Source organism: Emydura macquarii, unplaced genomic scaffold (assembly GCF_026122565.2).
Source record: "Emydura macquarii macquarii isolate MOO-44397 ecotype Brisbane River unplaced genomic scaffold, CSIRO-AGI_Emac_v2 contig_2205, whole genome shotgun sequence".
In the NCBI taxonomy this organism is placed as follows: domain Eukaryota; kingdom Metazoa; phylum Chordata; order Testudines; family Chelidae; genus Emydura; species Emydura macquarii.
Genome location: NW_027132342.1, coordinates 23,345,614 through 23,360,554, shown reverse-complemented (window position 1 = coordinate 23,360,554; position 14,941 = coordinate 23,345,614). Strand labels below are relative to the sequence as shown.

The 14,941-nt window shown below is 42.9% G+C and overlaps 1 protein-coding gene across 3 annotated transcripts in view; it reads right to left on the bottom strand.

Annotated features, from left to right (window-relative positions):
* ANKS1B (ankyrin repeat and sterile alpha motif domain containing 1B) overlaps positions 1-14,941 on the bottom strand; it is a 736,922-nt gene that overhangs the window by 611,695 nt on the left and 110,286 nt on the right. For all 3 annotated transcript variants that reach the window (XM_067559741.1, XM_067559742.1, XM_067559740.1), the window contains exon 4: positions 806-1,102. In XM_067559741.1, coding sequence (XP_067415842.1) covers positions 806-1,102 — 297 coding nt within the window. The remainder of the gene's footprint in view (positions 1-805; positions 1,103-14,941) is intronic.

Below are 14,941 nucleotides of genomic sequence, written 5' to 3'. Positions count from 1 at the left end.
ACTGTTTGACCGCTGAGCTCCGCTCCACAGCACAGCACAGCACTCCTACTTCCTCCAACTTATGCCCTGTGTGGTTGGGGGGGGGGGGGGGGGAGAGGGCCTTTTATGGAGCACCTGGCTGAACCTTAATCAGCTTCAGCTGCTCCTAATTGCCCCCAGTGGCTCTGAGTTAGTCAGCAGGGAACAAGGCCCGGAGCATTCTGGGGCTCACATACCTCCCATCCACCACTCTTCTACTGCCTTCTGCCTTCACCATATCACAGAAGGTAAAAACATTATTTTTACCCCAAAAATAGTGCAGCGATACAAAACAAGAAAAATCTCATGTATTAGAAAAGACTTCATAAATAACAGGGTCAAATACCATATTATTATTTCCTACTCTTTAACTGAGAAGCTAGATCATTTCTACATAGCCTCAGTAGATGTAAATCAGCACAGTGCCATTGAGGCCAAAGGAAGTGTATCAATTTATACCAGCTGAAGATGGGGCTATGCCAGTTTATATCAGATGAGGATCTGGCCCATACTATCCACTTAATCTCATAGGCCCTGGTTCAGGAAAGCTTTTAAGCATGTGTTTAACTTTAAAATAATGGGATTTAACCAAGGGACACTTTCCTGAATCTGGGCTACAGTATCTATTAAGTACACTCTGTAGATTGTAAATATTAGTCTATTTTTATATATCACTTTTCAGAATTTCATGATTTCTTATAAAATGGCACATAAATGTATTTTAAAACAGAGAAATGAAATGGAGCTTTATTTATATATAAAGACTGGAAGAAAATAGCACACTAACTTGGCAGCTGACATCCATTCCAGCCTCTAGTAACACCTGTACAACAGCTTTGTGGCCATTACGTGCAGCAAGATGCAAAGGTGTGTGTTTCCTAGTATTGCAGCTCATCAGGTTTGGATATGCATTGATGATCATCTTCACCACCTGCAGACGCCCATATAGTGCTGCCAGATCCAAAGGAGTTTCTAATTTATTGTTTCTTATTGTAGGGTCTGTTAGTTCTTCCAGTAAAACAGCGACTACTTCTGAATGTCCATATTGAGCTGCACAATGCAAAGCCGTTTCATTTTCATTGTTCTGTTAAAAAAGAAAATCTTGAGTTCACGTTCAACAACACAGAATGCTAACTCTGCCTCTATGAAGCCGTTGTAAATAAAAGGTTTGAAATATGATGTAATTTAAATACTGGGAAACAAATCTACCAAACTGTTACTAATTTAGTAAGAATGTGTTACTAGTTTAGTAAGAATGTCTCTAATCAAGCCTGGTGACCCTCCAGCAATTCAGCTCTGCCCACACAGGTCCCAGCCCATCTTCCTTACCACACTGCCTGTTACCCCTGATCATTTGCTGAGACCAGTTATCTCTCTCTTGACCCAGCTTCCTCTGAAATTACAATTCAAGATCTTTTGCTCAGAAATACCCTAACAGTTAGCACCCTAACTTAATGGCCAATAGTAGTCATTTAAAATAAAAGCAAAGTTGGTTAACATAGTAGAGAAAATACAGAGAAAGCTTGGAAAATGTAAATTGTTTAAACATTTTAATCATTTAACATATCACTATAAATATGGAGGCTGAAGGCAACTATAAACCTTTGTAGCAAGATCTTTGTGTGACAATCAGGGTCCAGACACCCCAAGGGGAAAATAGGGGGTGTGAACCCCAAAGAATAAGGAGCTGAATCAACTGATTGTATACAATGTTTTTGTGCTATAAAAATATGTTGAGTAAGGTCTTTTATGAAACCTTGTAATGTTCGAAACTTAATGGTCATTATCAGTTATGTATACAGACTGTGGTTATGATTTATGTATTTGTGTTTACAGAAAACCATTCTTATAATCTGTGGTGCAGCTTCACTGCCATCTCACAGTAGGGTGGTGGGCAGTTAGGCATGGAGGGGCAGCCACCACAACCAGAGGAAACTAGCTGCAAGCCCCTAGCATTGTACAACCCAGGAAAAGACAAATGATGGGCCATTAGAGTTAATGGAAAGACATTGAAACAACTGGGAATCTCCCCAATCTGAATAACCAGGAGTCACCATGTAGGTAATCTGTTAACCTTTGCAGAAGGTTTCTGGGAAGGGAAGCCTTATTTCTTCCACCACAGTAGGATACTTTTCCCTGCCACTCTAATATTAAATGAGCAGGTATCATTGTGGAACAAAGCATAGCAGCATAAAGGCCAGGCCTGCACCCTGATGCTTGCAGCAAATCTTCCCTTTCCGCCTGCGTTACCCTCAGGAGACTGATATCACACATGGTCACCTAGAGAAGATGGCGCAAGTTTAAAGTACCTGACTAATACACCCACTCCATTTTATTCCTCTGCTGTGGATGGGGTCCCTGGGTGCCTCCCCAAGACTATTCCTAGTCCATACTGTTGCAATGGGTATTATGGGTTGGGACACTGGTTGCCCTGTTTTCTGCCACTACAATTCATCCGCAGTGTCCTCTAATCTGTTCTGCCCACCTCTTCCCAAACTGATCTTTGGCATGTTACAGGGGAGACCAGTGATCCCTCTCTTTGCTCAAGTGTGGATTGTGGATTTTAGTGCTAATGAAGCCTCTCTATAACAGATGCAAGGGCCCTTTGCTTACCATGTCTGTAACACCAGTCTGACCCTTCTGATATATACAGAATGGAATGCGGGTCTGACTTAGCCTTGTGAACATGAAAGGGAGTACTCTTTACATAGTAACATTTCATTTACTACTTTGGGTCAGCTAACAATGGCAACTTTGTGCTTTGCTTATCTTACAGTAGACACCTCAGCTTTCGGCCCCCCTTGCCGAACTCCAGCTGAAAGACTTTCCCAGATTAGGAAGTGGGAAAAAAAAACAACAGGGAGTGACATGTTCAGCGACCTAATGAACGTCTCCACGACTGCTGACAGAAATCTCAGAGCCTGGAGGATGTCCTTGTCTGAAAAACTAGACATGGACATGGAACACAGAAGATCTGCAGAGGAGCAGGAGTGTGATATGCAACAGGAGATGATGAGTATTATGAGGGATAAGTCTGACATGCTAAGGCATCTGGTAGAGCTCCAGGAAGAGCAGAAGCAGGACAGACTCCCTCTGCAGCCCCTCCAAAATACTCTGCCGCCTACCACTTTGTTATCAGCCCCCATCCCCAAGTAGTCTAGGAGGAGACTGAGCAGGGTGCAGTACGTGCTGCACTCCACACTGCTGTAGACGAGCAAAAGGATGTGATGTTCCCTTAAAAACTGCATACAACTACAGTTGCTTGCACAGTGACACTTTACAATGTTAAGTTACCATCCTTTGCCCCCCAATAAAATGGGTCACAAAAAAAACTTTGTAGCATCAAAAACATCTGTCTTTATTCAATCATAGCTTGGGTGGGGAGAGAAGGGGAGGGGGCTGCTGGAGCGAGGGTGGGGGATGGAAATTAAAGGCACAGCAAAGACATACATTACTGCAGTTCATTGCAAAACCGGTTTTTCAATGCTTCCCGAAGCCAAAGTGCTCCACGGTTGGCTCTGAGCATAGCACTAGAATCTGGCTGCTCAAAATTTGTAGCCAGCCTATCGGCCACCGTGGCCCAACCCTGGGGAAACTTTTCCCCTTTCATTTCACAAAAATTATGGAGCACCCAACACACAGATATAACTGACGGGATGTTCTTTTCAGTGATGTCAAGCCTAGTAAGCAGACATCTCCATTTGACTTTTAAACGGACAAGTGCACATTCCACCACCATTCTGCACTTGCTAAGCCTGTTATTGAAACGCTCCTTCTTGCTGTCCAGGTGCGCCATGTAGGGCTTCATTAGCCAAGGGAGCAAGGGGTAGGCAGGATCCCCCAGGATCACTACTGGCATTTCCACATCCCAAATGTTTATTTTTTGGTCAGTGAAGAAAGTGCCTGCCTGCATCTCATTGAATAGACCTGAGTTCCTAAAGATCCACGCGTCATGCACCTTTCCAGACCACCCCACACTGATGTTGGTGAAACGTTCCCTGTGATCCACAAAAGCCTGCAACACCATTGAGAAGTATCCCTTCCGGTTTATGTACTCTGTGGAAAGGTGGTCAGGTATTAGGATAGGGAGATTTGTGCCATCTATTGCCCCCCCACAGTTTGGGAATCCCATTGCATCAAACCCATCCACTATGTCCTGCATGTTTCCCAAAGTCACTATCCTTCTTAGCAGAAGCCTATTGATGGCCCTGCACACTTGCATCACAGCAGCTCCAGTGGTGGATTTACCAACTCTGAATTGATTCCCAGCTGACCGGTAGCAGTTTGGGGTTGCCAGCTTCCACAGAGCGATGGCCACTTGCTTCTCCACTGTCAGAGCTGGTCTCAAGTGAGTATTCACGCGCTTCAGGGCTGGGGACAGCTCCATGCAAAGTTCAAAGAAAGTGGCCTTTCACATACAAAAATTCTGCAGCCACTGCTCATCATCCCACACCTTCATTACAATATGATCCCACCAATCTGTGCTTGTTTCCCGGGACCAGAACTGGCACTCCACGGACTGAAGATGATGTGTGACAGCCTGCAGCAAACGGGAATTGTTCCAATCTATGGCTTGTAGCAGGGCAGCCTCAGTAACATCGCTATTTTCCATGCTGCGGCTCCTGTCTCACCTTTGAAAATACTGCAGGATAAATCATGAGGTATTTGTGATGCTCACAATGATAGTGCAGAGTTGAGCGGACTCCATGTCTCTCCAGCAACGGCAAAAATAAACAGCGCAAAAAAGCGTTTGCAGTTTGTTTGGGACAAGAAGCGAGGGGGAGGGAGCACATTGCATCATGGGAGGATGACAAGCTTCCCAAAAGCCTCTACAGCTAGTTGCACTGTGGGATAGCTACCCATGGTGCACTGCTTTGAATGTTGACTCAAGCGTAGCGAGTGGGGACACAGGAGCCAAGTGTGAACACGCTCCTGCAACTTCTAAAATTCGGCGGGTAAAAGTCGATTTAAAGTAAATTGACTTTCAGTCTGCAGTGTAGACACACCCTAAGGCAATATCCTCTCTGACTGCACTCTTCCTGTCTTGTATACATACCACAATGCTTGAGATTTTTGAGATTCTTTATGTGCTCTAATGACTCCCAATGCGTCTTTGGTGTTATGAGTCTCGGTTAAGAAAATCTTTGTAAAGAGTTTGTCCCCAAAACTATGCCCCAAATCACAAGTACAAGTTACTCATACAGGCATAAGTTTTGAGAATGTTGTGTACAAAACTGCACTAAAACAAACAGCAATTGCAGCCTAAGTTTCACGCACACTTACTGCAATTATGTATGCACATCAGATAATTGAAATAAAATTACCAATTATGGTACCTTGTGGATGCAATTCCTTATGTGCATATGCAATGGAAGTGGTTTCACAAAGAAATTAGATGTGCAATTGCATCCACATTTTGTGTGGATAATATTAAAAATGTGGACTGTAGAAATGTTATAAAGGTTTAGAAGTTTAATAAAAAATTATAAATCAGATATAGCTACCCATCAAATGTATGATTTATTTTTTAATATGAAGGGTTATAACGTTTTTAGTCATTCATGGATGATATATAAAAGCATCTGGAATTTAATGCCAATATTCTGATATATTTGTCTGGAAACAATGCAATTCCATTTTCATTAAATCACATGCAGTTCACATATCCCTGATGATCTGGCTATTTATATTTTCCTAAAGATGATTCAGACAAAATGTGTTCAGCTGCAAACATACAGGTACCGAAAAGATACCAGTTGATCCAAAATCCTAATACTGTAGGATGGGATGAAAATTACCTCCTTTTGCATAATGAATACCTGACCCGAATTCTTATTTGAGAACATATTTAAAGAAAAGTAGATTTCAAAACACTATTTTGGAATGAGTGCTTCTGCAAACCAGTTTTTTGAAAAAAATATTGTTCTACATTTTTTGCATAAATTCCCACATATCCATTTGCAAAAGTAAACCTATACTTGGATTAAAGATAAAACACATTGATTTTGAAATTAAAAAATATCAAGCATTGCTGAACTAGAAATAGAGTGATCCCATTTAGAAAAGACCTGATATTAATTAAACAGAATATATCTGCTGACAGAACAGGTAATGTATATACTGTGTTATCACACCCTTAATTAAACCTTTATAATGTAAAATAAACCCTTCCCCCCAAAAAAAATAAATGAATGGAGTCATTCATTAATGAGACAGAATGACTAACTTTTAAAGAGAGAGTTCCAACCTATTTAGAAACCCTGTACAATACTGAGCTATCTAAATTGACAGACTGCCAGTATTTACCTGAAATACTCTATCCTGTAAGCAAGTGTTGATACCAATGGGGAAAATTAAGTGGGTTCTTACAGAATCAGCATATTCTGAATGTAGGAGGGGCAGGAGAAGTATTCTAAAGAGAGAGAAGACAGGATTTGTATAGAGTACTTCTGCCCAACTTGTCTGCCCCTCCTGGAGGTAAGATCTGAGCTGAAGTTAATGTTGTATTTTTATTCATTTCTGTGTTAATAAAATCAAGTCCCCTGAAGGAAGGATTATGGACTCTACATACAGCGTGGACTGAATTTGAAAACATGCTGGTAATGGCACGTTCATCATTAGGGCCTACCAAATTCATGGCCATGAAAAATGAGTCACAGACTGTGAGATCTGGTCTCCTCAGTGAAATCTGGCTATTGGAGGGGAGACCAGATTTCCCAGAGCTGTGCAGCCAGAAAGTGGCAGCTGCTGGCCAAAAACCCAGCTCTGAAGGCAGCGCTACCACCAGCAGCTTTGCAGAAGTGAGGGTGGTATGGTATAGGGGAGCATCACTGAGAGGGGACAGGGTGGGTAAGTGGGCGAGGACCAAGAGTGCCGTGGTCAGCCCACACATACAGCCAGCCTAAGGCCTCTTTTACTCCTGAGCACTGGGCTTGGAGCCAGGGAGATGGTGCAGACGTGATGGTGGCTGTGAATTTGGTAAGGCCTTACTCCTCACCATGGACTGGATCATCCCACCAGATCTGTGCATTGAATAAAAAAGGTGGGGATGTTCAGCCACCTCCACAGCACTGTTTCCCTGCCCTTTGGACCCCACAGAATACACTCTACAAGATGATATTGGAGACGGTGTGGAGCCTGGATTGTCTGGAAGAGAAACAGAGGGAAGGGGGATACAATTACTAACTCCAGCCCATGGTGTTTAGGTGGAAAAAATAATACAGCCTAGGTCTATATTATTTTTTCCACCGAGTCCCCTCCTGGGGATCCTGAGAACAGCCTTGCCAGGATGTGATTCAAGAGGGAAACCCAGGAACTAGAGCGAGTGAAGAGGCACAGGATATCCACACAGACAGCCCTGACCTTCTGTGACAGGTGCCAAACTGTTGAGATCCACCAGGTATGGGTGGGGCCAATGGCATATTCTATGGGTGGGACAAACCTTGCTCTCCAATTAAATGATGGGAAGGAACTTTGGAAAGGGATTCCTACAAATTTCCTGCCTCAGAAGCCCCTAATGTTTTTTTTTTTTTTACCACGGGAGTGGATGATCTTCATCTATGGTAAGTAAAAATCTAACATGGCATGTTAAGAGCTTTTACTTGTGATGAATATATTTTCTTTTATCTTACTATTTTAAGGCTTCTAATTATTTATTTAATAATGTCAACAATGCTGTTATTACTGACTTGTCTAAATAGTGTGGGCAAAATTTATCTCTGAAGGGAATTAGGGGAAGTGGACAGGACTGAAGAACACATAGATCTAAAGGCAGAGGAGGCTTAGAATTACTTCAAGTCAAAGTTGCAGAAACTATTTGAAGTCTGCATCCCAAGGAAGGGTAAAAAATTCATAGGCAAGAGTTGTAGACCAAGCTGGATGAGCAAGCATCTCAGACAAGTTATTAGGAAAAAGCAGAAAGCCTACAAGGAATGAAAGCTGGGAGGGATCAGCAAGAAAAGCTACCTCTTGGAGATCAGGACATGTAGGGATAAAGTGAGAAATGCTAAAAGCAAAGTAGAGTTGAATCTTGCAAAGGGAATTAAAACAAACAGTAAAAGGATTTATAGCCATATAAATAGGAAGAAAACAAAGAAAGAAGAAGTGGGACTGCTAAGCACTGAAGATGGGGTGGAGGTTAAGGATAATCTAGGCCCAATATCTAAACAAATACTTTGCCTCAGTTTTTAATGAAGCTAATGAAGATCTTAGGGATAATGACAGGGTGGCTAATGGGAATGAGGATATGGAGGTGGAAATTACCATATCCAAGGTAGAAACCAAACTTGAACAGTTTAATGGGACTAAATCAGGGGGCCCGGATAATCTCCATCCAAGAATATTAAAGGAACTACCACATGAATTTGTAAGCCCATTAGCCAGGATTTTTAATGAATCTGTAAACTCAGGGGATGTACTGTATGACTGGAGAATTGCTAACATAATTCCTATTTTTAAGAAAGGGAAAAAAAGTGCTCCAGGTAATTACAGGCCTGTTAGTTTGATCTCAATAGTAAGCAAGGTCTTGGGAAAAATTTTGAAAGAGAAAGTAGTTAAGGGTATCGATGTTAATGGTAATTGGGATAAAATACAACATGGTTTTACAAAAGGTAGATCATGCCAGACCAATCTGATATCCTTCTTTGAGAAGATAACAAAAGGATGCATGCAAATAAGTGTGTACTTTTTGTGGAGGCAACAGATGTACAAACAGTTGAGAATTTGGCACACTGTGCTGAGGGAACGGATAGTCTCCCTACACCCAATCTGATATCCATGAGATAACCAATGCACCTAGTCCAGAAGAAATACAAGAAATTTCAGAAGCACATTACCTGTGGCTCCAGTTGCTGATTGAAACTGACTAAGACTATGCGAGCCCAGTTGATTTCAATCTATACTCAGTTTCATTGGTAAAGCACTTCTATTGCAGTTTTACTGAAACTGTTGGATTGATCCTAAAAAAGGAAGGGGGAGGAACCCAGGAAGGGAGAGCACAAAAGAGAGAGAGAAATAAGGAAGATGGGAAATACAGAGTAAGAAACCCAAAGGATAAAAAGAAAGGAGGGAGAACAGGACAGTAGAGGTAGATAAGGTACAAAAAAGTGCCCTATCTTTCCTACCTAATATCATTTTTTAAACAAGTAGTTACAACTAGGTCCCAAATTACCTATTGCAGAAACCTGAAAGGCATCCCTGTGACATAGCCTTCACCCTTATGTAATCACATTTTAGCTTATTTTTAGACTCGTATCTTCTTGATGATAAGTCACTAGAGACTGACATGATCCCATGTGCTTTAAATAGGTCAGAACTGAAGCTTGTGGACCAGGATCTAGCTGCTGAAGAGTAACATGGCCAAACACTAGACTAGGGCCTGGTCTACACTGGCGACTTAGGTCGACTTAAAGTCACTTACGTCGACCTACTTACACCTGCGTCTACAGTGGCACCACTGCTAATTTGAATTAAGGTGCCTGGAAAATCGACTTAATAAGACCATCTCCGCAAGTGGCGTAGAGCCTAAATCGAATTTCTTAAATGTCTTAGTGTCAGTGTAGACACAATGTTGCTTAAATCGAATTTATTGACCACCAGAATGTACCCCAGAATGCCATGTTTTGACTGCTCTGGACAGTTGTGCTGTGCTGCTCAGTGGTCACACTACCAGGAAAAGTCCCCTCCCCACAAGCCCTGGGAAGATTTGAATTTTCATTTCCTGTGCTGCCAGCGTGTAGAGAGCTTTGTCACTGCTCTCCACATGGCTACTGCAAAGCCCAAACGCGCTCCAGCATGGAGTTGACCAGAGGTCTTAGATCTCATTGGACTGTGAGGCGAGGAGTCCGTTCTGGCTCAGCTCAGAGCCAGCAAAAGGAATCTGGACATTTATGGGAAGATATCCCAGGGAATGCTGGAGAAGGAACACAAGAGGAACGCTCAGCAGTGCCGTGTGAAGATCAAGGAGCTGCATCAGTCCTATCAGAAAACCAGGGAAGCTAACAGCTGTTCTGGCTCCTCGCCCAAAACATGCCGCTTCTATGATGAGGTGCATGCAATTCTCGGTGGCGATCCCACCACGGTGTCACCTCGCAGCATCGATACCTCCGTTAGGTCACAGTCCATGGACAATGATGAGGACTCCATGGACAAGGAAGAGGCTGGAGAGAGAAGGGTGCAGGAGAGGGTGGTGTCCGTTCTCCCAGAAAGTCAGGACATATTCCTGACCCCCAAGCAGTCCAGCAGCACAGAGGACAGCACTAATGATCCCGGGGAAGGCACATTTGGTGAGCTTCTTTTCTTCTTAGCATTTCTGTTCTTTTACATTGGGGGGGGGGGGGCACAAAGGGGATTTCAGGCATTTCGGTGACTGTACTGTGGTGTCAGCCAAGGAACAGTTGATTTATGTGATGAGAAATGCTACTTTTATCATCTCAAGGGACCCTGCATAATGGCGGAACACTGCTGGTACCCCGCTGCATCCAGAAAATCTGTATTTTAAGCATAGACTTCCCGCCCCACCCTACCCCCACACTCTCCATACTTCCTCTCTGTAAGGGTTTAAAATACAATCAGAGCTTCCCCACCACCACCACGTTGTCCTCTGATCCTCTCTGTAAGTGTTTAAAAGACCAGCCGAGTTCCCCCCCTTACGCTGTCCTCTGATCCTCTTTGTAAGTGTTTAAAAGACCAGCAGAGTTTTCCCCCCACACCACCACGCTGTCTTCTGATCCTCTCTGTAATGGCACGGTGAGAAGACCCTTCTGGGACATCAAGAATGGAATGAGGCTCTGCATTTGTCCTGTGAACTGCCTGGAGATTATTGTCTAAAATACAGCAGGGGATTATTGTCTACATTGTATCATGGGGATCATTTTCTACATTGTATCATGGGGATCATTTTCTACATTATATCAGGGCATCACTTTCTACATTGTTACAGTTGTATCATTTTCTTCACTATGGTAACAGTAGCTACCTTGTTATTTTCTTTCATTCTGTAGACACTTCGGCATTGGACCAACCCTCAAGAAATGCTGCGGAAAGACTAGCGCAGATTAGAAACAGGAAAAAAATACAAGAGATGACATGTTTGGCGAGCTCATGAGCGCCTCAGCTGCCGCAGAGACAGAGCAAAGAGCGTGGAGGCTGAGCTTGTCCCAGAATATGGACATGGACAGGGATAGTTTCCAAGAAAAGATGGAGCATGATCGCAGTACCATGCAGGAAATGCTGTGAATCATGCGGGACCAGGCAGAGATGCTCCGGCGGCTTGTAGAGCTTCAGGAGGAGTGGAGGCAGGACAGAGTCCCGCTGCAGCTCCTCCATAATGCTCCATAATGCTTTGCCGCCCTCCTCCTCCCCCAAGAGGTCTTGGAGGAGATTGTCCAGGCTGCAGTACTTGCTCGCCTCTACCCCAGTCGAGGTGAGCAGAAAGCAGCAGCAGCCAAACTGACTGCTGGCCAGCAAGCTACCACCCTACCCGTTGAGACAGTGAATGAACACTCCTGCCCTTCCCCCATGACTTGAATGTTAAGAAATAAAGTTTTGCATAATTTCAACACGTTTCTTTATTAAATCATATCTTTTTCAGGAGGGACTTGGTGGGCACAGATATCATTGGGGGGTGGGGAGGTTTACCAAAGGCAAACAAGATACAGGAACAGAAATCAGTCCTGCATCTCATTGCAGAACCTGTTTTTCAAAGCTTCCCTAATGCAAAGCGCTCCGCGGCTGGCTCGCAGCATAGTGCTGGCATCTGGCTGCTCATAATTGGCAGCCAGTCTTTCTGCCTCCATAGCCCAACCCTGGGGGAACCTCTCACCCTTCACTTCACATACATTATGAAGAACACAGCAAACAGATATCACAGAAGGGAGGTACTTCTCACTCATGTCCAGCCTAGTGAGGAGACTCCTCCATCTAACCTTTAAATGCCCAAAGGCACATTCTACAACCATTCTGCAACTATTTAACTTCTTGTTAAAACACTCCTTGTCACTGTCAAGGTGACCAGTGTATGACTTCATTAGCCAAGGGAGCAAGGGGTAAGCAGGATCCCCCAGGATCACTATTGGTATTTCCACATCCCTGATGTGAGTTTTTTGGTTAGGGAAAAAAGTGCCTGCCTGCATCTAAGAGAACAGCCCCGAGTTCCGAAATATGCCCACGTCATGCACCTTTCCAGACCACCCCACATAGATATCTGTAAAATGACCCCTGTGATCCACAAGCTCCTGCAGGACCATGGAAAAGTACCTCTTGCGGTTTATATATTCAGTCGAGAGGTGGGCAGGTGCTAAGATAGGGATGTGCATCCCATCAATGGCCAACCCACAGTTTGGGATCCCCATCGTGGCAAACCCATCCACTATGTCCTGCACGTTTCCCAAAGTCACTAGCCTTCTTAGCAGAAGTCTATGAATGGCCTTGCACACTTGAATCACGGCAGTTCCCACTGAAGATTTACCAACTCTGAAGTGATTCTCAACTGAATGGTAACAGTTGGGGGTTGGCAGCTTTCACAGAGCGATGGACACTCGCTTCTCCACCGTCAGAGCTTGTCTCAAGCGAGTATTCACGCACTTCAGGGATGGGGCCAGCTCTAAGCAAAGTTCAAGGAAAGTGGTCTTTTGCATACAGAAGTTTTGAAGCCACTGGTCATCATCCCACAGCTACATAACGATGCAGTCCCATCAGTCTGTGCTTGTTTCCCGGGACCAGAATGGCGCTCCATGGACTGCAGATGATGCGTTATGGCCTGCAGCAATCGGGAATTTTTCCGCTCGATGGCTTGTAGCAGGGCAGCCTTGGTGGCATAACGGTTGCCTGTGCTTTGGGTTCTTGCTCTTCTTTGAAAATTCTCCATGATAAGCCGAGATGTATTTTTGACACTCACAATAATAGAGCAGAGTTGAACTGGCTCCATGTCTCCGCAGCAATGGTGAGCGCGCGGCATAAACAAATGGCGTGAAAATCGGTTTCCTGTTTGTTTGGGGGAAGAAGGGAGGAGGAAGAAGCATTGCATCATGGGATGATGAATCTTGTCCCAATAGCCACCGCGGCTAGTTGCATTGTGGGATAGCTACCTACAGTGCACTGTTTGACTGCTGAAACAATCATGGCAAATGTTGATGCATGAGCCCAGCGCAAGGAACATGGTGTGGACATGATCCAGCGATTTCTAAAAATGTGCGGGTGAAAGTCGACTTTAAGTAAGTTGACTTCACTCTTCAGTGTAGACATACCCTAACTCTCCTTGTCGAGGAGTAGGGTTCCATGACCTGTTAAAGTCTGTTCTGCCTAGAAAGCTACAAATATTTTTATAACAGATCAAGCACTGGATGATTTAAACACAAAGATGAGAATAATTTTAAACTTCAATTAAGAAAATGTCTGCATTTCCACAATTTTTTACTGCCATTGGATGCATATATGTGGCTTCCATTAACTTATCATAGTTTTCTGGGGAACATAATTTGGGGGGGGAAAGGGGGATGATTTGGGCTATCTGGAGATCACGAGAAAGTGATGAGAGGTTGTTTTCACATAAACTAGCCTTGGAAAGATCCCAGCAAGAAAAACTAAGGTCTAATGGTTAGCCAGCTCAGAAGTTCTAACAAACCAGCACAAAGACATTTAAGAGAACTAAGTATCTGTAGACAAAGTATGTTTGCAACAGAAATGTAGTAAAATTCTAAAATAATCTACCAGATGCTACAAATGTCAGTTGCAAGAAGATAAATACTTTACAATAATTATTTAATTAAGAGCTGAAGAACATTCACTCTCCCTGTTGCAAGATATTATGTTTCTCTTCATTTCTCTCCTTTAGAGCAGCAGCAATCTCATATTAAGGGATTGAGCTTTTTTAATCAATGACACTCAGTTCCTCCCCAGTTTTTTCTTGTAAGTGAAGTTCAAGTTGTTTCATGCACACCCTGAATGCAGCAGAGGTCATGCTTTGGAGAAGACAACCCACCTTATTTTAAAATGGAGGGTAGGGGGTGGAGTAGATTTTTTTAATTAAATACAGAATACAAAAAAGACATTTTGTTAGCCAATTTTGGGCTTGATCCTTGCACCCACTGGAGTCACTGAAGTGACAGTAAGAGTATGTAATATCGAAACCTTATTCTGATACTTCAGGGACCCCAATAAATGTATGAAAAGTTAATTATTCACATGTTATTACAGCAATATAGACATCCAGCACTCCTTTTCCTCACCTTATAGCAAATTTTTCAATAGGTACTGCAGGCACTATAGAAATATATAACAAGATCACTTTTTTAATTAAAAATACAGTCTGATGCACTGAAACATGCTGCTCTAAATTAAATGAACAAAGTTCTGAAAATGTCTGTGCCAGATGCAGAGAAAAGGGCAGAGACAGTTACAACTGTAGAGGGAAAACTACCAACAAACATCACCTGTATCCACATCTTGCATCTGATGAAGTGGGTTTCTGCCCACGAAAGCTTATGCCCAAATAAATGTGTTAATATTTAAGGTGCCACAGGACTCTCGCCGTTGTGTCCACATCATTTCTTTAAATTTGTTAATGTTCATACTTTGTCAATAAATGTAAAAAGACCAGAATTTTGAACCAGGTATTCATCCTCCATATCTTTAATCATTTTATGCCTGATTATGTTTTCACACTTTTCTTGCACTACTCATATTTCCATACTGAGCCATCTGGTGGCTATCCTTTGGTGCATGTTATCTGTTGGGTTTTTAAATATATATTATGGCTTCTTAACATACATACATATTTTATGAGAATTATTATTATAATCTCCACAGGAATGCTTGAATAGATGGAACTATATTTATTAAAGTATTAGCCTGAACATGTATTGACATATTTTATATATTTATAGTGCCTATGGTATTTTTAGTTATATGATGCATTAATTTATTA